The sequence below is a fragment of the Chiloscyllium punctatum genome, chromosome 44, assembly GCF_047496795.1.
Source record: "Chiloscyllium punctatum isolate Juve2018m chromosome 44, sChiPun1.3, whole genome shotgun sequence".
In the NCBI taxonomy this organism is placed as follows: Eukaryota; Metazoa; Chordata; class Chondrichthyes; order Orectolobiformes; family Hemiscylliidae; genus Chiloscyllium; species Chiloscyllium punctatum.
Window position 1 is genome coordinate 14,122,418 of NC_092782.1, and position 25,344 is coordinate 14,147,761.

A 25,344-nucleotide genomic window follows, 5' to 3' on the forward strand; every position below is an offset into this window, starting at 1 on the left:
TTGAAAAACATATCCCATGCCATTACTTCAAAGAAAGAAAGAGGTGCTCCCCCAATGTCCTGGCCAATCCCTCGATGAACATTATTGCGATAAACGGTCTGGTTAATTTATATAATTCATTTTGTTTTGAGGGATCTTGCTGTGTACCAACTGACCTATACCTTTCACTTCAAATTCATCAGCTGGGAGACACCTGGAGGTTATGGAAAGCGCTACATAAACTTTTAGATTTATTTTTTAAATCCTTGGTGATTTCACTTGAGAAACGAGGCAGAGGAACGGGAATGTGTTTCATTTCAACGCTTTTGGTTTTGGGCTTTTTATTTCAGGTAAAGAAACTTTGCAAATGCTGGACAGACCCAAAGATATGGCAAGATCAGTTTTCCTTCATAAACTGCCAACATGTGCGGCCATGAAAGTACAGTGCAGTTCCCTTTAAGATACCACACACCCCTCGCAAAATATTTAAAGGTACTGTGCACTGAAATAAATAGGCCATGTAGAACAAAGAAAACTTAGAGAGCTTATGGACCACAAAGTTCTTTTTATTAGTGTCTGGAACTGCTAAAGGCTATAGGGGGTAAGACAGAAACAGATGCTGTTAACACATGTCTGTTTTTTCAGAGTACAAGTACTCTGCTTTTATTGTGGCATGAATGATAACATAAACAAAAAAACATGAAAATATACAACTTATATTACACTATGTGTTATGAACAAAATATAAATCTATAATTCTATGTTATATTTACATATCTTTCTTTAAATTTCAAGTGAGATGGTAGATTCAGTTTACTTTGTTTTAAGCTCCACTCAATTTGATTGTCTTCCTGAACACAATCTGTGTCTAATAATTTTTAGAGCCAGTGATGGCCAATAAATACATTTCTTTTTAAAAAACAGTACAGCATCAGTAGAACTGAGTAGTCTGAGATTGGGAATTACAGAATGCAAAATGAGAGATCTGAACAGGAACGAAAAAAAAATACAGAAAAAGGATAAAATCAAAAATAGCGAAAAACAAACGAAAACTCCGACACAGTTTCCATTGTTGGCATATAGATCACAAACGGCTCACAGCCACAAAATCATGGTGAAACCTTACTGGAGCTAAAACAAAGTACTCTTGTAGTCTAGAGTCATATAAATAAACAGAGCGCCAAAAAAGAAATGGTGGAAAAGGCCCAGCCAATGTGAGACTAAAGCCCCACACAAGTCAGAAGTTTGTTCACACAGTTGAGAGAAAAAAAAACAAAAACTGGTTTCACATTTTACATAAAGTGATATAAAACACCTGTATTTCTTTTCTTAAAATTGGCAATTTTTTTTTCTTTTCCATTACAGAGTGCTTTAGCGAATCAGCTCTAAGTGACCATGACAATTAAATACGAAATGAGATTATGTGAACAGTCTCATTTCTGTCCCAAGAAACAGTCCAATTATTTTCACGCCTGTCGATTAAACATCATAACATGACATCACTAGGACTTAAAGAACAAAAAAAAGAAAAAAACTTTATATCTAAATTACCAGCCTTAAATATCTACAGCTACAGAATGCTGCATTGCCAATCAATTAGATAGAACTGAAGAAATAAATTATACATAACTTACTAACTGGGGAATAGCTGATCATCATTGTACACTATTAAGAGGCAGTTAAAATTGAAAAATACAGTCAAAAAATACAAATTAAACACTGACATGCAGTATATGATCAGCTAGTCCACCTTTAACAACAAAGCATTTTATTTCCATTTATCCAAAATTGTATTATTTAGGGTGAGGGGGAAGAAAGTTTCTAACGCCCAAAATCCATTGGAGGTATGGTGTCTGTTTCCACAAACTGCGCCATCGCCAGAATGGCACGTTCCTGGCTAACGGCAACCTCTATGACAGAAACAAGCCTCGCTTCTGAGTTTGGATGCCTGTTCGTTTTCCCCAACGCCCCCTTTTCTTTTTCTAAGTGCTTCGAACATAGCAAAGAGAGTTGAAGGAAGCATCTGCCTCAGCGGAATGACGGCAGGGGACGGGAGGAAGGGAGGGAAGAGAAATTTCGGCTTCGCTGCGGAAGGTGTCGGAGTGGACGCTGAGGACCTGGAATTTCATTCTCCCACACTGCTTTGCTATCACTGTCTCCGACACCTTATAAAGTACCATAACACCCACGCACACCCACTCACACTTGCAGACGCACACGCACACACAATTTACGTAATAAAAAGTTTCACACGTCTTCAGTTATTTCCCCTTTCACCTGAGAACTGCACCTACTATCTCCTACAGCTGCTGGTATGGAAAGGTGTCTGGGATTGTCTAAGACCCAACAGTATCCCTAGCTTAAGACTGTAGGAAAGCGCATGAACTAATTCCAACAATTACACATTTTGGCACTTGCTAAGAGTTGCATTTTAAAATGATGTGCAACAAACAACAAAAAAAATCGAAAGTACTCTATGAGGGTGCAACAGTGTGCTGATATATTCAAGAAAATAGACTCCTTTGAAACAAAGGTAACTCGAGAGCGAACAGAAAAACTTGTTTCTTTTTACCTTGATCCATCCAAAAATGTGAACAAAAAAAAACACCTTTTATTGTGGCACAAAAATAACAACAAAACACATTCACAAGCCACTTGTTGGCACTTTGTACCTGAGTGAGAATTTATAGAATCTTATAAGAATGACAGTCTAGACAAACCTCAGGAGGGTAAGACGTCAGTGCCCGGGGTTAGCAGCTGATTTTACTGGCATTGTTTTACCCATAGCTTATCATTTTTTTTCCCACGCCCGTACCATAGGCCCAGGTCTAATAGCCAGTAATGTTCTGACTATATCCTGTTTATTAAGACTAAATAGTTTTAAGTAACAGTCAGTGTATTGGATAGTCAAAATGTGTTTGGCCCCTGGTAGGATGCACCAGACCGATGGATTCAGACTCGTCGGTGAAAGCTCCTGACCTCCTATCAGTCAGCTTGCACCGCCACCTGGTTTTCGTCGTCACTGCCGTAGTCTGCGTCTGGGTCGTCCTCCTCCTCGTCCTCGTACTCATCGTACATCCCTCCGTTCATGTCGTTGATCCTCAGCTCGTCCTTTGCTTGGCTCTCCCCGGATTTGAGGCTGTAAGTGCTCTGGATCACTGGCATACTGGGCTCCGGGCTGCTCGACATGCTCGAGTGCTCCGACGGGATCCGCGGGGATGGCATCCCAGCCATAGCAATGGCCCCAGGATACACCACTCCAGCTGTCGTGATGGGGATCTGACCCTGCTGCCTGTTGACACAGAGACAACTACATGTTAATAGTGGCACAGATCTTTGCTGGAGAACTTAGCTACAGCTGCGTTTGTCTCCTGACTAACAGACCTCACTTTCTGTTCCCATCCCTTATTACATTATTAGGCTGACAGTTTCTGTTGTGCATCTCCCTATCCACATAACTAATAGAAAAGATGCTGTTAAACTTGAAAAGGTCCAGACAAGATTTACAAGGAGGTTGCCAGGGTTGGAGAGTTTGAGCTATACAGAGGGGCTTAATAACCTGGGGCTATTTTCCCTGGAGCATCAGAGGCTCAGGACTGACCTTATAGAGGTTTATATAATCATGAGGGGCATGGATAGGGTGAATAGTCAAGGTCTTTTCCCCAGGGTAGGGGAGTCCAAAACTAGAGGGCATAAGTTTAATGTGAGCGGGAAAAGATTTAAAAGGGACCTAAGGGGTAACTTTTTCATGCAGAGGGTGGTGTGCATGTAATGAGCTGCCAGAGGAAGTGGTAGAGGCTGATACATTAATGATATTTAAAAGGCATCTTGAAGGATACGTGAATAGGAAGGGTTTAGAGGGATATGGGTCAATTGCAGATCTAGTCGGCATGGACAAGTTGGACTGATGGGTCTATTTCAATGTTGTACATCTCTTTGATTCTATGACCTAGTGGAAACTTCCAATACAAGTTTGTCACACTGTAATTGCAACCTCCCATCAGTGATGGCGCTATAAAATCTCTGAACCCATAAAACCATATTGGTAAGCTATTCAGCCTACAGTGCCTATGCTAGCTCTTTGAAAGAGCTTTTCATTTAGTCCCACTCTTTCCCCAGAGCCTTGCAAATTCCTCCTTCTCATGTACATACTCAATTTCATTTAGAAATATACGCATCAGTCTGTTTCCGCTGCCCTTTAAATGAGGAGACTCAAAAGCATAACAACACACAATGATTCATAGTCAAGGCAGAAACATTGGAGCACCTCAATACGGTGGTGAGAAAATCTGTTGGAATCCACTTGGGACCTCGCTGCTGTCACCAATTAAATAGCAAATTGGCCCAAATCAACCTTTCTCCCATCACAGAGATTCTGACAAAAGTCAAGGATTTAGAAAGCAAACTAATATTTCCCCTCCATCAGTGTTCGTGTCCCAGCAGTGGGCAAATATGTTGAAGTACACAACTCCATTATACAAATTATATAAGGTCAGTGTTTCACTGATGTATAACATTGTCAAATAAACAGCCGGAAAGGCAGATGGGCCCGAGTTAATTGTGGTATATTGGCAGCACTGCCGTTCTATCAGCCAGAAGTGTCCTTGTGATGAGTCACTGCAAGAACTGTCACAGCCCTTGCCTTTCATGGTGCAAAGCTACTTCTGACAGGAACAGGTTCTTCATGACCTCGAGAGACAAGGTCAGCAAGTGCATGGAAACATAATCAGTTCCCCACATTCCCTCCAACTCTTGCACCATTGCCACTTGGCTGTGGGTTACCATTCCAGCATGGTGCTGGCTCAAAATCCCGAAACTCCTGAATTAATGACACAGTGGGAATACCTTCACTTCCACAGAGTCCAGAAGATGGCCTACTGTTATTTATGTGACTGCTCAGAGATGAGAAACGAATGCAGGTCTTTCTCTACATAATAATTAGCTAAAGAGAACATGAACAAGAGTAGGACAGGCAGCTTTTATAGTCGAAAGGGTTCATGTAGAAATATAAATAATTATATATTATTTATGGAAATAATATTAATGGGAAGTCATGGGAGATCATAGGAGGGTTATGGGGCAGTAGCAGGCAGGTATTTACTGAGATATTTGTATCATGATAGTCACAGGTGAGGTGCCGGAAGACTGGAGGTTGGCAAACGTGGTGCCACTGTTTAAGAAGGGCGGTAAAGACAAGCCAGGGAACTATAGACCAGTGAGCCTGACCTTGGTGGTGGGCAAATTGTTTGAGGGAATCCTGAGGGACAGGATGTACATGTATTTGGAAAGGCAAGGACTGATTAAGGATAGTCAACATGGCTTTGGGCGTGGGAAATCATGTCTCACAAACTTGATTGAGTTTTTTGAAGAAGTAACAAAGAGGATTGATGAGGGCAGAGTGGTAGATGTGATCTATATGGACTTCAGTAAGGCTTTCGACAAGGTTCCCCATGGGAGACTGATCAGCAAGGTTAGATCTCATGGAATACAGGGAGAACTAGCCATTTTGATACAGAACTGGCTCAAAGGTAGAAGACAGAGGGTGGTGGTGGAGGGTTGTATTTCAGACGGGAGGCCTGTGACCAGTGGAGTGCCACAAGGATCGGTGCTGAGTCCTCTACTTTTTGTCATTTACATAAATGATTTGGGTGCGAGCATAAGAGGTACAGTTAGTAAGTTTGCAGATGACACCAAAATTGGAGGAGTAATAGACAGCGAAGAGGTTTACCTCAGATTACAACAGGATCTGAACCAGATGGGCCAATGGGCTGAGAAGTGGCAGATGGAGTTTAATTCAGATAAATGTGAGGTGCTGCAATTTGGGAAAGCAAATCTTAGCAGGACTTATACACTTAATGGTAAGGTCCTAGGGAGTGTTGCTGAACAAAGAGACCTTGGAGTGCAGGTTCATAGCTCCTTGAAAGTGGAGTCGCAGGTAGATAAGATAGTGAAGAAGGCATTTGGTAATACTTTCCTTTATTGGTCAGAGTATTGAGTAAGGAGTTGGGAGGTCATTTTGCAGCTGTGCAGGACACTGGTTAGGCCACTGTTGGAATATTGCGTGCAATTCTTGTCTCCTTCCTATCGGAAAGATGTTGTGAAACTTGAAAGGGTTCAGAAAAGATTTACAAGGATGTTGCCAGGGTTGGAGGATTTGAGCTATAGGGAGAGGCTGAACAGGTTGGGGCTGTTTTCCCTAGAGCGTCGGAGGCTGAGGGGTGACCTTATAGAGGTTTACAAAAGTATGAGTGGCATGGATAGGGTAAATAGACAAAGTCTTTTCCCTGGGATCGGGGAGTCCAGAATAGAGGGCATTGGTTTAGGGTGAGAGAGCAAAGATATAAGAGAGAACTAAGGGGCAACATTTTCACGCAGAGGGTAGTACGTGTATGGAATGAGCTGCCAGAGGATGTGGTGGAGGCTGGTACAATTGCAACATTTAAGAGGCATTTGGATAGGTATATGAATAGGAAGGGTTTGGAGGGATATGGGCTGGGTGCTGGCAGGTGGGACTAGATTAGGTTGGGATATCTGGTCGGCATGGACAGGTTGGATGTTTCCATGCTGTACATCTCTGTGACTCTACAACTCTAGGTGGAATGTTTGGTTTGGGATTATGTTTGGTATGGACTGGTTGGACCCAAGGATCTGCTTCCATGCTGTATGACTGTGACTCTGTGACTACTGGGAGATGGATCTCCTCATGCCAAGTGTGAAGTGTTGATTTTGATGTTGTCAGTGTTCACTTAAATCAAATTACATAGGAACCTCGGTCATATGGCATTGAAATAACTGAATTTTGGATTATCCGAACAAGGTCCCGATGCGTGGCTAACTATGTTATCTAGCATCGATTAACCAAGCAAAATACTCACTGCCTGATTATTTGGAAGCACTAGCTTTCGGAGCACTGCTCCTTCATCAGGTGGTTGTGGAGAATAGGCACCAACTAGATCAAAAGATTCTGGCACTATTTCAGAACTTCTTTCCTGCACTGAGCCGCAGTTGGGGAAATGGAGGTGTCATGGGAATTTGGAGGCCCAGGCTCCCATAGGGGTAGCTGGTAGAATTTAAAATCAGTTGGAAATATGGAATGGAAAGTTAGTCTCATGATGGTGACGAATGAACTATCAGTGACTGCTGTAAAAACCCATCAGGTTCACGGTTTCCTTTAAGGCTGGAAAGCTGCCATCCTTACCTTAGGCCGAAAGGTGACTCCAGACCCATAACAACATGGTTAACTCTTTACTACCGTCTGAAACGGCCCTAGCAAGCTGATCGCTCCAAGGATGGGCAATAAATGCTGCCTTGCCAGAGATGCCCATATCCAACGAAAGTATATAGAACAGAAAGAGGGTTTGCTGCCTATCCATAACAAAACACATTGACCTGAGGAACTTATATCGGTCCCACAAACCAGGGGGGAATTTCAGTCACAACGATACCACCTCCCCCATCAACATCACACCATTACCTATTTCCAGAAACTCCTGAATTAATGACACAATGGGAATGCCTTCATTTCCATAGAGTCCGGAAGACGCTTCACTGTGACTTGTGTGTGTGCTAACCAGAGATGACTAATGAATGCAGTTGAAAGCAATGCAAATTACAATGACGTTTACACTTTTTTTGGCTTTTTATATGTAAAAAGAGGGGAAAGGAACTTTCCCAACATGCCAGTGTGTAGGTCACTGTCCAACATGGCTGATCAGTGATACGACAAGGACAGGTTCCAGGTTTAAACCCAGGTCTGTGCTACTTGGCATCGTCCCAGGATAATAAAACAGGATGGAACTTCTGCAAGCATTCTCTCCATCCGCCAGGCTCAACAAAGAAACAACGAGGCTGACATGATGAGGACACTATGGTGTGGGCTCCTTCAATTTAGCAAGTTGAGGGATCTTTTAATTGGGGTGTTTAATATGACAAGGGGGAGGCGAGATTCAGAGAAGTAGTTTCCTATGGTGAGGGAAAGCATGAAAAAGGGCGATGAATTTTAAAATTGGAACCCTAGTTATGGTGGGAGTGAAACAGGAAGTACCCAATGTGTTGAATAAATCTGGATCTCTCTCCCACTAAAGGTTGTGTACTCTAGGAGCAATTGGAGCATTCAAGACAGTGATTGGTGGACTTTTAGTAGGTATCAAGCACATGGAGTGGTATAATGGAGCTAACATCAACCATGATCAAATTGTATAGCAGAACATGCCAAAGGGGTTGAATGGCCTCCATCTCTCCTATGATCTCCTAGTGCTGACCCTGTGCCTCCCAAATCCGTTCACCACGTGACCCCATTTCAAGGTTTGAAAAGTGCTGCATGCCCTTGGGGTGAAGGCAGAGGGCGATGGTTGTGGAGGGTGGCACTAATATGAGGAGCCGGTACGTTGTTACGGTTACCGTTGTACCTCTCTGCCATGACCTTAAACGTCCACCCCACATCTCTGAACTTGCACCTCGCCACCACGCCTAGGGGTTCCGACTCCCATTACAGGAAGGATGTCGGGGCAGTAAGTTTCTCAGTTACATGAATGGGTTCACTCCTATCCATGGTTTCAGGCTTCTGCAGTAAGTCTTGGAATGTATCTCCCGCGGTTATGGGGGGGACTGCTGTACTTCCAAATAATGGATTAGTGGTGCTGGAAGAGCACAGCAGTTCAGGCAGCATCCGAGGAGCAGCAAAATCGACGTTTTGGGCAAAAGCCCTTCATCAGGAATAAAGGCAGAGAGCCTGAAGGGTGGAGAGATAAGCTAGAGGAGGGTGGGGGTGGGGAAAAAGTAGCATAGAGTACAATGGGTGAGTGGGGGAGGGGATGTAGGTGATAGGTCAGCGAGGAGAGGGTGGGGTGGATAGGTGGAAAAGGAGATAGGCAGGTAGGACAAGTCCGGACAAGTCATGGGGACAATGCTGAGCTGGAAGTTTGGAACTAGGGTGAGGTGGGGGAAGGGGAAATGAGGAAACTGGTAAAGTCCACATTGATGCCCTGGGGTTGAAGTTCCGAGGCGGAAGATGAGGCGTTCTTCCTCCAGGCGTCTGGTGGTGAGGGAGCGGCGGTGAAGGAGGCCCAGGACCTCCATGTCCTCGGCAGAATGGGAGGGGGTGTTGAAATGTTGGGCCACAGGGTGGTGTGGTTGATTGGTGTGGGTGTCCCAGAGATGTTCCCTAAAGCGCTCTGCTAGGAGGTGCCCAGTCTCCCCAATGTAGAGGAGACCGCATCGGGAGCAACGGATACAATAAATGATATTGGTGGATGTGCAGGTAAAACTTTGATGGATGTGGAAGGCTCCTTTAGGGCCTTGGATGGAGGTGAGGGAGGAGGTGTGGGTGCAGGTTTTGCAATTCCTGCGGTGGTAGGGGAAGGTGCCAGGATGGGAGGGTGGGTTGTAGGGGGGCGTGGACCTGACCAGGTAGTCACGGAGCGAACGGTCTTTGCAGAAGGCGGAAAGGGATGGGGAGAGAAATATATCCCTGGTAGTGGGGTCTTTTTGGAGGTGGTGGAAATGTCGGCAGATGATTTGGTTAATGTGAGGGTTGGTAGGGTGTAAGGTGAGCACCAGGGGCGTTCTGTCCTTGTTACGATTGGAAGGGTGGGGTCTGAGGGCGATGTGGACGAGATGCGTTGGAGGGCATCTTTAACCATGTGGGAAGGGAAATTGCGGTCTCTAAAGAAGGAGGCCATCTGGTGTGTTCTATGGTGGAACTGGTCCTCCTGGGAGCAGATATGGCGGAGGCGGAGGAATTGGGAATACGGGATGGCATTTTTGCAAGAGGTAGGGTGGGAAGAGGTGTAATCCAGGTAGCTGTGGGAGTCGGTGGGTTTGTAAAAAATGTCAGTGTCAAGTCGGTCATCATTAATGGAGATGGAGAGGTCCAGGAAGGGGAGGGAGGTGTCAGAGGTGGTCCAGGAAAATTTAAGGACAGGGTGGAATGTGTTGGTGAAGTTGATAAATTGCTCAACCTCCTCACAGGAGCACGAGGTGGCGCCAATGCAGTCATCAATGTAGCGGAGGAAGAGGTAGGGAGTAGTGCCGGTGTAATTACGGAAGATCAACTGTTCTACGTAGCCAACAAAGAGACAGGCATAGCTGGGGCCCATACGTGTGCCCCTGGCTACCCATTTGGTCTGGAGGAAGTGGGAGGATTCAAAGGAGAAATTGTTAAGGGTGAGGACCAGTTCGGCCAAACAAATGAGAGTGTCGGTGGAAGGGTACTGTTGGGGATGTCAGGAGAGGAAAAAATGGAGGGTTTGGAAGCCCTGGTCATGGCGGATGGAGATGTAGATATCCATGGTGAAGGTGAGGCGTTGGGGGCCGGGGAAACGGAAGTCTTGGAGAAGGTGGAGGGCGTGGGTAGTATCTCGAACGTATGTGGGGAGTTCCTGGACTGGGGGGATAGGACAGTGTCGAGGTAGGTAGAGATGAGTTCAGTGGGGCAGGAACATGCTGAGACAATGGGTCGGCCAGGGTGGTCAGGCTTGTGGATCTTGGGAAGGAGGTAGAACCGGGCAGTGCGGGGTTCCCGGACTATGAGGTTGGAAGCTGTGGGTGGGAGATCTCCTGAGGTGATGAGGTTCTGTATGGTCTGGGAGATGATGGTTTGGTGATGGGGGAGTGGGGTCATGGTCAAGGGGGCGGTAGGAAGAAGTGTCCTCGAGTTGACGTTTGGCTTCAGCGGTGTAAAGGTCAGTGCGCCAGACTACCACTGCGCCCCCTTTATCTGCTGGTTTGATGGTGAGGTCAGGATTGGAGCAGAGGGACTGGAGGGCTGCGCGTTGTGAGGGTGAGAGGTTGGAGTGGAGGTGGGGGGTAGACAGGTTGAGGCGGTTAATGTCCCCGCGGCAGTTGGAAATGAAGAGGTCGAGGGCAGGTAATAGGCCAGCGCGGGGTGTCCAGGTGGATGCAGTGTGTTGGAGGTGGGCGAAGGGGTCCTCGGAAGGTGGGCGGGAGTCGTGATTGTGAAAGTAAGCTCGGAGGTGGAGGCGATGGAAGAAGTGTTCAACGTCACGGCGTGTATTAAATTCATTGATGCGTGGACGGAGGGGGATGAAGCTGAGTCCTTTGCTGAGGACTGATCGTTCGTCCTCAGTGAGGGGGAGGTCTGGAGGGATGGTGAAAATCCGGCAGGGCTGGGAGCTGGGATCTGGTGTGGGTGTAGAGCTGGGAATGGGGGCAGAGCCTGTAACTGGAATGGGTGTGATAGTGGGGGGAATGGGAGTGGAGTCATGAGCAGAGTGGTGTTCCCCTCAGGGTTCTGGGGGTGGGGGGGGGGGGATGGTGACAGTGGGATCTGTGGGGGACATGTCAGCAGAATGCAGGTGAGTGGCGTTGATGGGGGCGGAAGTGGTGGCAGACACGGCAGTAGCGGGGCGGAAGTCACTGAGTGTGTGACATCAGCGGTGATGTGAGGGGCGGAAGTGATGTCATGTGTGATGCATGAGGAATTGTGAGGGGCGGAAGTGGCTGTGGGAGTGGCCATGATGGGGGCGGTACATCCAAATAAACCTGTTGGACTTTAACCTGGTGTTGTATGATTTTTAACTTTGTCCACCCCAGTCCAACACCGGTTCCTCCACGTCATTTCCTTCCGAAACATACTTGTGCTCTGTTTGGTGACTCGTTCCCTATCCCTCAGCCTTTGGCTGTATGGGGATGCAACTTAACAGTATAAACAAGAGGGGAATGCTGGTGGGATGTCACATTTATTCTAAGAGCTGGTTTAAGTGGTACGTTGTACCATCACTTCCACATACGGGACCTGAACAAACCGCCCAGAAGTGGGATTCCAAAGGTGAGGCGAAGTGGGCAGGGGGGGTTCAGCACCCTGAATGGTGAGGGGGCGGGAACTGACCTTTTTGGGCTTGTGAGCACACAGGCAGCCATTTTGGAGCCCTGAGCGAATCTTAAACGCTGTAGAGCCGCTCTAACATTTCTGACTCAGGAGTTGGGGGCCAATGTTGCTTTGAATCTTCATCATTCCTGCACAGACATTTGGGAAGCAGTAGTCGAGGCCTACTGCAAAAAAAAAAAGCAAAATGGCAAGTAGGAATTCGGTTGCGACCTTACTTACCCCACGGTGAAAAACTGCCGCATTTCTTGGCGTCTGTTGCGCATCAATGCTTTGTATTCACCGATCCTCAGCTTCTTGCCATCCACCACGCAGGTGCGTTTCGGCCGGGGCTTGTATTTGTAATCCGGATACCTCTCGAGGTGCTGCTTGCTGAGCCTGGCTTGCTCCTCATAGTACGGCTGCTTCTCTAGGTTGGTCATGGCCTTCCAACGAGAGCCTGTGGTAGCACAAAGAAATCAGAAAGGCTGAGTCACAGACAACGATTCACGGCATTGTGCGGTTGGGAAGTTGAATACAAGGAAAGACTTGCACTCTAGAGGCTACCAGACTCAACGTTTCCTGAACTGACTTCTGAAATGTATCCCAGCTCCAACCGGTTTCTGACAACCTTCAGGATACTGAGGGAACAGGCTTCCATTGTTCAGAGGCTGTAATAATGTCACTGTTCTGATCCAAATATTACGTTCTTACAATAGTCACCTCTGAGTCAGAAGGACTTGAGCCTATAACATTAGCAGAAGGCAGGCTGTATTGCCCCACAGACTTTCTTTTGGATGAGAGATTAAACCAATGTGGTTTCCATGATGCTGTCAGGGATTTTCTCACTCTACTGTACTCAGAACCTTTATGGTCCTTGTGGTATGTGAGAGTAAGCCTGTTCCCATGCTTAACCACCTGACAGTGGGAGTGATAAAGCTACACTCTACCTGGACTCTCTCATTTAATTCCAGAAATGGTTCTCTTGGGTCCATGTAACCCAAATTCATTCCCCCCGGGCGGGAAGGGGACCCCACTCCTGGACGTGGGTGTTTCCCAAGCCTCTGTTAAACAGTCCCCAGTTGCAACAGCCTTCAAAGTTAGCGGGCGTATTTTTAAGGTGAGAAGAGAAAGATTTCAAAAAGACACGATGGGCAAGCTTTTTTGCACGGAAGGTGGTTTCTGTGTGGAATGAACTTTCACAGGAAGTGCTGGATGCACAACTTTTGGATAAGTACATAAATAAGAAGTGTTTGGAGGCCAAATGTATGCAGGTGGGACTAGTTTAGTTTGGGATTATAGTCAGCATGGAAACGTTGGACCAAAGGGTCTGTTTCCCTGCTGTATGACTCTATGACTATGTGCCACATTTGCATCCCAAGTCAAAATTGTGACTTGTGTTACCACACAGCTTGCATTTAAGGGCACGTGATGCTTATGAAATCTTTACGTTGGAATATTAGGAGGAGGCCCAAGGCTTTGACTGGCCCACACCTATTCCCTCAACATCATATTGTAATGCATCACCACAGTAGCACAGAATGTCACCCAGTGAGTCAATGCATTCCCTACTTCCTCCAAGATTTTACCATACAGGAAACTGGTAGGGGGCAGGCTCCAGTGCAAATTCTTGAAATGGGTGTCCTTGATACTTGTCAAGTGGAAACCTTATCATCACCATCATCATCACTGATTTACTGACTCTTCTGAAGAGTCATGACTGATTTCTGAACCTGCAATTTGGGTAGTAGCCCATGTCTAGTGCTTTGTTTCATGAATATGAAAACATAGGTCCTTCTTGTACCGTGCTGATTGAGCCCAATCATGTGAAGGAGCTGAATTAGTGTCACCACAGAACGGGATTGGTGTGATTGTCCAGTCTGCAGCTGCTCACTTGTTCCAGTCGTAAATATGCACATTAATTAGATCAGGTTGCTACCAACAATTGCAAAGTCATTTATTGGTCACAATTACACTCACTGTTGACCATACACCACGTCATCAAATGCTGCCATCATGCAAATTAGCAGCGACTAAATGGAATGAACAACATGACTTTTGTTAATGAATGTGACTGGGCTGACAGGAAATAAGGCAAAATGGCCCATTCAATCCCAGCAAGAACGATTTGCAATTCAGCAGCTGCTCTGTGGGTGAAAGCTGGAAGAAGATCTTCAAGGGGAGAGGGGGGTCAGGTATTGGTCCTGGCTTGGGGTCCATGAGAATCATTTTTGTGGAGTGACAACAAGCATTTTGCAAAATGATGCCTTATTCACCAAAAACCTGGGAGTACATTCCAAACTGGAAAATGCAATATAATGTAACCTTGCGCCAGTCAGCGTGGTGCACACTTTGGTGCCTCGATCCCATTGCATTCCATGTGACATTTACTAAATGCATTCAGTGATAAGCATCTAACCAAGGGGTGCTCTGTTTAACAACTCTTTGGTACAGTATGGCTGACAGGCCTTAGACAGTGGCCTTTCTGCACCTCCGTAGCAGCAGCCCAAAGATTTAAAGTGCCCTTCAGCACGTCACCCTCTTCCTTGGAATGTGTTCGTCTGCAACTACTCTTTGCACTGGAAGACTAACAAGTTTGGAGCTGACCAACGTGCAGCTCTCACCAAGTTAGGGCCCTGCAATGCATGATCACAAATGGCACTTTTGATTGGGAATTTGAAACAGACCAGAAATTAGATGAGTGCAGACACCTCACAGCGTCATGGTGTGGTGATTGTCATGAGGTCAGCCAGCTGGACCTCACAGAATATGAGTTCCCTTATTGGGGCTGTTAATCTGGTCGAAGCAGGGAGCACTGGCTGACAGAGTGTGAGAGCTGACTCTGAGGGAGCTGGATCAGTGTCAAAGACTCTCCACGTGTGGCTGGGTGACAGGATACTGGCCTCTGTGGAGTTACTTCACATGGGGCTAGAAGAGATTACAGAGATTGGGAGTGGCCAGGTCATGGAGCAATTTGAAAACAAGGATGAACATTTGAAAATGAGAACGAGAAAACCAAGGGTCAAGGTGATGGGAAAACAACGTTTACAAGCCTGCAGAGTTTTGGATGGCCTCAAGATTACGCAGGGTGGAACCTGGAAGACAAACCAGGAGTGCATTGAAAAGCCAAGTCTAGAAGAACTGGAGACTGGCTGGGAGTTTGAGCTGAGACAGGGTGAAGTCGAATGATGGAGTCAGATATAGGCAATCGTAGCGTCCATGTTAGCATGCGGTCAGACACACATTTCGGCACCAAATGTGACACCACAGCTGTGAACAGTCAGACTTAATCGCAGGCTCTTTCCAGGAATGGAGTCAGCAGCTACTGAGTGGAGTTTCGAATGAGGGCTGAAAGCAATGATGTCCATCTTGGGTAGTAGTTGCTTGTCAGAAATGACTGCTCACTGAGTACAGGATACTGGATAAGCAGCACCATAATTCCATAACAGTAGAGGAGTGGAGAGTTGGAGCTGAGTGCTGTGAGGTTCCATGTGCTTTCAGATGATGTCTCCGGGGTGGGGGAGTAGATAGATGAGAAACAGGATGGTGCCAAGGATGGATCTTTGGGGGAACACCAGCGGTAACAGCGTGGGAGAAAAAAGAGAGACCATTGCAAATGATTCCATGATTTTCACTTACTTTATGTACAGTTCAAAATAGCCAAGGGCAAACAGTGGGAAGCAGTATGACATGCATGCATGGGGTGGAGAAGGACACTGTGTGGTCCACGTCACCTGGATTGTACTCGAGACATTTTTGCAATCGACTGCAATTTTTGAAAGCGGCTTTCTGAAAAGTTGTTTCAATGAAGTCAGAAGGGATGCCAAAGAGGAAACGTGTCCAACCCAACACTTTGACTGGCAGAACCCAATAGGAAACGAGCCTGGAAGAAACCATCTGCATTTTGCAAGCCCATGGCAGGGTGACTCGCAAAGGAAGACGGGACTTTTCGGTGTCGTGCTGGTGTAAAAAGGAAGGCAGGAGCCACAAAACTAAGGAACTGGTCACCCTCATTCTGCGTTCAAAGGTGCCTGCCAGCAACATTTTGAAACCAACCTGGCATTGGTTGCATTTCTAGTGCCGCGAGAGGCGGTCCTTCTTAATAAAAGATAAAGTTGCCACAATCTGACAGATATAGGGCTACTCACTCATACAGAGAGAGGGAGAGGAGGGATTAAAAAAGTAAAGAAGTATTGTTACAATAATATAAGCTGTTGGTGAGACCACACCTGGAGTACTGTGTCCAGTTTTGGTCTCCTTACTTGAGGATGGATGTGGTGATACTGGAGGCAGTTCAGAGGAGGCTCACCAGATTGAATCGAGGGACGAAGGGGCTGTTGTACAAGTTGAGTAGCTTCGATTTGTACTCTCTATAATTCAGTACAATGGGGGCGGGGTGGGTGCGATTGGATAAAGGAATATAAAATGCTAAAGGGGGTTGATAAGGTGGAGGTGGAGCAGACGTTCCTCCTTGTGGGACAGTCTCAAACAAGAGGTCATGGATATAGAGTGAGAGGAGTTGGGTTCAAAACTGAGATGAGGAGAAAATAATTCTCTCAGAGCGTTGTGAATCTGTGGAACTCGCTGCCCCAGAGTGCAGTGGAGGCAGAATCAATCAACAGATTCAAGAAAGAAATAGATGTTTCTGATGAAAAATGGCTTTAAAGGGCTGTGGGGAGAATGCAGGAGAGTGGAGTTGAGACTGGGATAAGATCATGTGAAATGTCGGACCGAGCTCAAAGGGCTGAATTGCCTACTCCCATTCCGAATTCCAATGTTCCTGTTGATGGAGAGAGAGGAGTAAGAGAGGTGGGGGGAGGGGGAGAGAGAGCGAGAGAGAGAGAGAGAGAAAGAGAGAGAGAAAGAAAGGGGTTGGGGAGAGAGAATGAGGAGAGGGGAGAGAGACAGTGGGGAGAGGGAGAGAGGGAGGGAGGGAGAGAGTAGAGAGAGAGAGGAAGAGGAAAGAAAAGGGGGGGAGAGAGAGAGGGGGGAGTGGAGAGAGAGAGAGCGGGGGAGGGTTAGAGAGAAAAGGGGGAAGAGAGAGAGCAGAGAGAGAGAGAGACAGACAGACAGAGAGGAGAGATGGCTGAGGCTGGTTTAACTCGATGGTCACCATGCCTCAGGTGAATGGAGAGATTGAGGTGAGTCCTTCTAAATAGGCGTTCTACATCCACCTTTGCTATACACAAACTGTTCGCAGTGAGTTCCAACTGCACCCTGCTCCCTGGTTACCTTTTAGTCACACCCGGTGAACGAGGGATGTATGAACCCACAAGGGTGCAGGACTTTGTCCTCAGGCTGTGTCCGGAGTATACAGGTTACCGGAATGCTGGTGAATGCTGTACTGGTTCAGCTCTCAGCAGCTGCTGGGTGCCATCCTTACAGCACACTGTGTAACTTGGCTGTGGGCACCGTCAGCAGAGCAGCCTGCCATATTAAACTGTTGATTGCACTCGTGCGCCAGCTGCTCCCACCTCCTTGGTGCAGCTCCGGGCTGCCACCAGTCAGAGACTTCCTCCCACTTCGCTCCTGGCTGCCCCCACAGAATTCTCCAGGAAGCTTCAAGTGGCTGACCTTCTGGAGATCTGAGCCCATACCCCTCCTTTCCCTCACAATGCTCTTCCTGAGGCTCAAACTGTTGTCCTTTTCACCCAGAAAGCCAACGTTAACTGTTGCCTTTCCCTCTGCTAAAACTAGTCCTGTAAGTCAGTGTTTGCTTTTCATAATTGAAGACTTGTGCAACTACAAACTGCTCTTTTTCAAAAATAGTGTCATAAAACCCCTTCAGTCCACTTTATCATTGAATCCCTGCAGTGTGGAAGCAGACCATTCGGTCCATTGAATCCACACTTACCCGCTGAAAGGCACCCCGCCCAATCCCTGTGACCTGTATTTCCCATGGCTAACCCAACTAGCCTGCACATCCCTGGACACTTTGGGGCAATTTAGCATGGCCAATCCACCTAACCTACACATCCCTGAGCACTATAGGGCAATTTAGCATGGCCAATCCACCCTAACCTACACATCCCTGAGCACTATGGGGCAATTTAGCATGGTCAATCCACCCTAACCTACACATCCCTGAGCACTATGGGGCAATTTAGCATGGCCAATCCACCCTAATCTACACATCCCTGGACACTACAGGGAAATTTAGCATGGCCAATCCACCCTAACCTACACACCCCTGGGCACTATGGGGCAATTTAGCATGGCCAATCCACCTTACATCTTTGGGCTATGGAGGAAAACCACACAGACACAAGGAGAATATGCAGACTCCATGCAGACAATTGTCCAAGGCCGGAATCAAACCCAAGTCCCTGGCACTCTGAGGTAGCAGTGTTAACCACTGAGCCAGCATGCCACCCTTCAGAATCACTAGAGCGTGGAAACAAGCCATTCAGCCCACTGAGACCACACCAAACCTCCGCAGAGCACACTACCTAGATTCAGACCCCTATCCCAACCCTGTAAACCCACATTTCCCAATAAATAAATCAAATTATTTATATATATATATGCCCCTGCCTATTTCCCACAAAGTAAATAAATGCCTCAACTTTTGCTTCTTCACTAGGATGGAGTTCACTGCAGTAATCCCAGAGTGTTCCATGTGCCTCATAGCCTGTGCTGCTGAAGTGTTCTAGTCATGTTCTATCGAAAACCTGTCAGCAAACTAGCACACAAGCAGCAACCTGATAATAACCAAGCATTAAGGCTCGTATGTAAATGTTATTGGTTGAGAAAAAAATTGGAGAGATAATTGAGCAACTACACCCTACTCTTTCAAAGAAATGTCGTGGAATGTGTCAAGTCCACTTTAGAATCCCTACAGTGTGAAAGCAGGCCATTCAGCCCATCAAATCCATACCAACTCTCCAAAGTACATCCCACCCAGACCCACCCTCCTATCCTATCCCTGGTTTTCCCACTGTTAATGTACTAACCTGCATATCCCTGGACACTGTGAGCAATTTTGTATGGCTAATCCACCTAATCTGCCCATTTTTGGATTGTGGGAGAAAACCGGAGCATCCAGAGAAAACCCACGCAGACACAGTGAAAATGTACAAACTCCACACAGACAGTCACCTGAGGGTGGAATCCAACCTGGGTCCCTGGTGCTGCAAGGCTGCAGTGCTAACCACTGAGCCACTGCGAGCAGTCAGAGCATCAAGCTAGCATTCTCAACATAAAGAGGGTCCCTCTGACAGTGCAGCACTCCCTCAGCAATACTCAAGATTGGAGTGGGACATGAACTTGCTGACTCAGCTACCAACCGAGGCCCGAGGGGAGGCAGTATTGGCACTGAATATTCCCAAATCCCAGAGGCATGGCACAGCAGAACTGGGATTGAAATTTCCCACTCAGCTCCATGAGGAAGCATCACACTTAACTGCAAAGTCTCTGGATGGGAAATCCTCCAACAATCCCAGCTGCCAAGATCATCCCTCTGCCCAGCTCTGCATATAAATGCCACCCCACAAGACTTTGAAAAGTGATTCAGCTCCCACACAGAGTCAGCTCAGTGAGCCTGCAAACCTTGACCAGAAAATGACACTTGCATTAATCTATTTATTGCTGAGAATTATTAGTCACCCTTCCATCTGCCAACATCCTCCTGTCTGTCCTACAATCATGAATGCTACTTTGGGAGTCATCCGACGAGAGAACATTGACACCATTGTGCCACACTCCTTCAACACATGGACTGTACAAGGGCCCACTTGACTGCTGGCTGTCAAGTGCCCAACATGGCTGTAACGATGGAGTGGAAGGCCCACAATAAGTGTTCCTCGCACACTCCAATCTGAAGGATAATAGGCTTGAGACAGATCCGGGGATTTGTGTGACGCCTGGAACAGAATTCGAGTCCCACGTTGAGATCACTGCCTCATAGGGCCTTGCTTAATGAGGCCTACCTCTGTATGAACACAGCTGTCCTCCAATGACCATCTGAACTACCAGAGGGATAACAGTGACCCCTTTGTTTGACTCTGCTTGGTTCCTGCTGCACACTCACAATGAAAAGGGAAACCAACAAACGGGCCAACGCTTGACTTTTATTTTGATAGCAGATAGCTCATCAATCCAAAATATAAAGATTAACATTCACACAATCATATACAAAGGCCGTTCCCCTTTTTTGTTCCGAGTGAATTTAACCTCTTCAATTTGTTTGTAATTGTTCCCTCATGAGTACCACTTGATGACCTTCATGAATCTCCCAAGAATAAGGGCTTATTCTGCTTTCAGAACATCTATAAAATGTTGTTGCTTCTGGTACTTCTTAATTGATTTTTGTTCATCTTTCTTGACTTATTTTCCGCTTTGGGGTTAAAAGTTAAATCTGGTTTCAACGTGGTAATTGGTTAGCAACAATAACAAACTGAATTTATATAGCACCGTAAACATAGTAAAAGGTGCCAGTCAGGCTTCCTGAGAGTGCAACTGATCGAATTCTGACCCTCAGCCGTGACAATACAACTGACCAAAGGTCTGGTCAAAGAATAGGTTTTAAGGTCTGTCCACAGAGTGATGGTAGGCTTATAGAGAGCTTAGGACCCAGAGAGCTGAAGGCATGCAGTGAAGTGAGGGCAGAAACCTGGATTGGGGGCATACAGAATTTTTGGACGGATACAGGGCTGGAAGGAAGTTACAAAGACAGTGAGAGGAGGAGCCATGGAGACAGTGATACAAACCCAGAACAACAAAGAGAATGTAGAAAGAATAAAGTGATAAAAAGCACAAATTGGCACGATGATTTGCTATGTTAGTAAAGGCCATTGTATAGATTGACATCAGCCCTCAAAGCACTTATTGCTCCATGAGAAAATTTTATCTATCAATATCGAATTTCAACTGTGCGGTCCCCTGGAATCTTGGTAATCTTTTGCAAGCTGAAAGGAGCAGTCGAACATCAAAAGTATTCCTTTGGTCAAGAAGCAACACAGAGTATCGTCTTAAGGCGAGATTTTGTTTGTATATTAAGGACTCCTTAGAAGCTGTTCAAAATGTCAGCTGAAACCTCGAGAGTCTGTGCAAAATGTCAGCCTAACAAATGCCCTGTTTCTGCACAATAAGCCAGTTTGCCACTCATTGTTCTATCCCCTTATTGCTGACAATAGTTGCATTCTGTCACACTGTAATGTTGCTTTAGTAATACGCATCGCAGCCTCCTCGGACTCATGCCAATTCAGGACTATCTGATCTCAATTGCTAACCTTCTGAAAACAGAGACCACTTGACTCTTGCTGATCCTCAATCATGGTGGCCTGCAGAGTATTTGAAGCTCTCCCAAACTCAAGCTACATCCTTGGACGTCAGCGCAGAATCTGACCGCAGCAAGAATTAGTGGTGCAGTGGTAGTGTCCCTTCCTCTGAGCCGGGAGCCCACCTGCTCTAGAGATACGTATCAACATCACTGAACATGTTGATTTGAAAACATAAAACAAATGGAGAATTTGCCTGGTCTGAATTAGTATTTAGATGTGCACTTGTGATATCAAGTCGGACATGGCTCTGGGTCAACTGCTGGAAAATAGGATTAGGAGAGTTAAGTGAGTATTTTTGACTGCTTGGAGATAATGTACTACAGGACCTACTTCTGTACTGTAGATCTTTATGAGTCCACCAGGCCTTGGCTTCCTAAGTACAGCGAGGTTGGCAGTGTTTTCTAATTGGTGGAAACCATGGACAGTAAACGTCGCACTATTCTTACTGAGACTGACCTGAGTGGACATTGCCCAGTGGCCAAGGTCAGGGGTCAATTTGACTGTAAACACTGCATATCACAAGAACGTTCAAGGATTGCTGGGTAAAGCTTCTTGAGATACTGGAGATGCAATGCTAAGGCCTAAGCTACAGGCGCTTTAAGGAGCATGTTTGTTCTGTACCAACGATGCCATTGGTATCAGCATTGTCAATTATCAAGGGGTAGGATAGTGGCATATTGGCTGCTGTTGAGATGGTGGATACTATGACCCCAAGGGGCGATGGCCCCAGGATTGCAGAGGCCAGGTCGTTTTCCTTAGGCCATGACCTCCTGACCCTGCAAAAGCTAATCTGAAGATTGGCTCTTCCTGATTCCAGTGGCATGGAAGCAGTTTGCATGTCTGGCACAGGTTGTGATCTGTCCCAATCTGAAACAACCACTGAGGACTGAGGGTATATCAAATGAGGTTTGCCTGAAACAAGTGGTCCCCTTTCAAAATGGCAGAAATTAGTTCAAATTGATCACAACGGCTCTCACTACCCAGAAGGCAATTTGAATTGTAACCTGTGCCATGGGTCCACTGGATATAACTGGGAAGCCTGCGAGCTCGCTCACAAGATCTATGTGGAAAATGTCAAAACAATGCAAAGCAATATTTCTACTAAACAGCTATCACGCAGGTTGAAAGAAAGGCTTCTTGTTTTTCACACAACACCAGCTCTGTGTCTAAATATATCTCCAAATATGAGAAACCAGTCTCCATGAGATCAAACAACACTTTGCTATTTGCTCAGAAGGAATAATACATCATCAGAAAACCGTTACATTATTCAGTAATAATTCAGCACTGATTTCTCACTAATGTGATAATTCACTCTGTTTCTGTTTTATTTCTCTCTCTCCCTAGCTCACTTACTTTTAACAGAATATCAAAGGAAGTGAAAACAAACTGTGCTATCGTTTTATTCTGACTATAAATTTGAAGATGAAGGCTTCCTGCTGGAGATTAAAAATTCATTTTTGGTCATCACAAATACTCAATAAATAAAGATCATTTTTGGGTGTCAGATTGTTAAATGTCTCTCGTGACTAGCAGGCGCTGGTGAGGTCTAGTGAGAGTTAACAGGGGTCCAGTAAATCTCCGGTTTAGAATCAGACATCTTCAGAAGTGTACGTTTTATGGTTGTTCCCACTGTCTTTCTTGAAGTCTGTTGTTCGTTGCTGGAATAGTATATCGCAAGCACCTTCCCTGACCCTCGTAGAGCACTAGGTAGTGTTCCTGTTTCTGAGCCAGGAACTCCAAATTCGAGTCCCCCTCCAGGATTTGACAGCCAAGGAAGCTGCGGCTGCAGTGCTACGTTCAAGGAGATTTCAGAAAAGGGCTTTCAGGGCTCTGAAAAGATTAACAAAGATGTTGCCAGGGTTGGAGGATTTGAGCTATAGGGAGAGACTGAATAGGCTAAAGGGCAGCAGAGTGGCTCATTGGTTAGCATTGCTGCCTCACAGTGCCAGGGACCCAGGTTTGATTCCACCGTTGGGCGACCATCTGTGTGGAGTTTGCACATTCTCCCCATGTCTGCATGGGTTTCCTCTGGGTGCTCTGGTCTCCTTCCACAGTCAGGTGATTTAGCCAGGGGTAAATGTAGAGTGGTAGGGGAATGAGTCTGGGTGGGATACTCTTCGGAGGGTTGATGTGGACTTGTTGGGCTAAATGGCTTGTTTCCACACTGTAGCAATTATATGATGATAGAACAACGTAGGTTGGCACTTTTTTGTTGGAGTGACCTTTTAGAAGTTTATAAAATCATGAGGCACATGGTTGGGCTTAATAGCCAAGGTCTTTCCCCCAGGGTAAGAGTCCAGAGCTAGAGGGCTTGGTTTAATGTGAGAGGAAAAAGATTTAAAAGGGACCTAAGGGGCAACTTATTCACACAGAGAGTGTTGTGTGTATGGAATGAGCTGCCAGAGGACGTGGTGGAGGCTAGTACAATTACAACATTTAAAAGGCATCTGGATGGGGACGTGAATAGGAAGGGTTTAGAGAGATCTGGGCCAAGTGCTGGCAAATGGGGCTAGATTGATTTCAGATATCTGGTCGGCATGGACGAGTTGGACCAAAGGGTCTGTTTCTGTGCTGCACACCTCAATGACTCTATAAACAGCTGGAGCACCATGGCAACAGCAGATGGTAAGAGCAGGACAGATGCCTCTCTGCCGAAATGAATGTTAGAGTCTCCGCTATAACCATCCATAGCCTCAGACTATCACATGCAGATGAAGGCTCATGTTGGTATGTTAACATGGACTCCATAAGTGGCGATAAAATCACTGGAGTAGCAATCCGGAATCCACCATAGCTGGTAGAACTTGAATTCAATTCTGAAATTTCCTGGGGATTGCAGGATAGCTCAGAGGTTGGCACTGCTGCCTCACAGTGCCATGGACCTGGGTTTGATTCCACCCTTGGGTAACTGTCTGTATGGAGTTTGCACAATCTCCCTGTGTCTATGTGAGCTTCCTCCCATAGTCCAAAGATAGGAAGGATATTATGAAGTTGGAAAAGATTCAGAAGAGATTTACCAGATATTGCCAGGGATGGAGGGTTTGTGTTATAAGGAGAGGCTGGGAACTTTTTCTCACTGGAGCACAGGAGGTTGATAAGCATAGAGTCATAGAGATGTACAGCATGGAAACAGACCCTTCGGTCCAACCCGTCCATGCTGACCAGATATCCCAACTCAATCTAGTCCCATTTGCCAGCACCCGGCCCATATCCTTCTAAACCCTTCCTATTCATATACACATCTAGATGCCTTTTAAATGTTATAATTGTACCAGCCCCCACCACTTCCTCTGGCAGCTCATTCCATACACGTATCATCCTCTGTGAGAAAGCTGCCCCTTAGGTCCCTTTTATATCTTTCCCCTCTCACCCCAAACCTATGCCCCTCTAGTTCTGGACTCCCTCACCCCAGGGAAAAGACCTTGTCTATTTATCCTATCCATGCCCCTCATGATTTTATAAACCTCTATAAGGTCACCCCTCAGCCTCCGACACTCCAGGGAAAACAGCCCCAGCCTGTTCAGCCTCTCCCCGAAGTTCAAATCCTCCAACGCTGGCAACATCCTTGTAAATCTGTTCTGAACCCCTTATAGAAGTTATAAAATCATGAAGGATGTAGATAGGGTTCATGGCACATGCCATTTCACGCTGATGGGGTACTTCAAGACTAGGGGGAAATTTTTAAGGTGAGAGGAGAGAGATTTAAAAAAGACATGAGGGCAATTTATTTACACAGAGGGTGGTTCACATATAGAATGAACTCCTTGAGGAAGTGGTGGATGTGGAGACATTCATAAAGTTTAAATGACATTTGGATAAATGCACGAATAGAAAGGATTTGGAGGGATATGTCTCAGGAGCAGGCAGGTGGGACTAGTTTAGTTTGAGATTATGTTCAGCATGGACTGCTTGGTCCGATTCTGTGCTGTATGACTCCACGTGCAGGTTAGGTGGATTGGCCATGGTAAGTTGCCCATCGTGCCCAGGATGTGCAGGCTAGGTGGGTTAGCCAGAGGAAATATAGGGTTACAGGAGCATGGTATGGGTCTGGGTGGGATGTTAATCGGAGGCTCGGTGTGGACTCGATGGGCCAAAGGGCCAGCTTGTACATTGTAGGCATTCAACAATTCAAAGCTCGTCTAATGACAACCATGTAAACAATGGAGGGAAGGAAATCTGCTGTCCTTAACCTGGTCTGACCTGCATGGAGCTGACACTCACAGCAATGTCTTGTAAATGCCCTCTGGGCAAGAAATG

General features: G+C 46.2%; 1 protein-coding gene across 11 annotated transcripts in view; it reads right to left on the reverse strand.

Annotated features, from left to right (window-relative positions):
- Positions 1-613: 613 nt before the first annotated feature.
- The window catches only part of sox5 (SRY-box transcription factor 5), a 372,706-nt gene continuing 347,975 nt past the window's right edge, over positions 614-25,344 (reverse strand). For all 11 annotated transcript variants that reach the window (XM_072562296.1, XM_072562294.1, XM_072562297.1 and 8 more), the window contains 2 exons: positions 12,047-12,263; positions 614-3,271 (listed from right to left, as the gene is read on the reverse strand). In XM_072562296.1, coding sequence (XP_072418397.1) covers positions 2,965-3,271; positions 12,047-12,263 — 524 coding nt within the window. In that variant the 3' untranslated portion in view covers positions 614-2,964. The remainder of the gene's footprint in view (positions 3,272-12,046; positions 12,264-25,344) is intronic.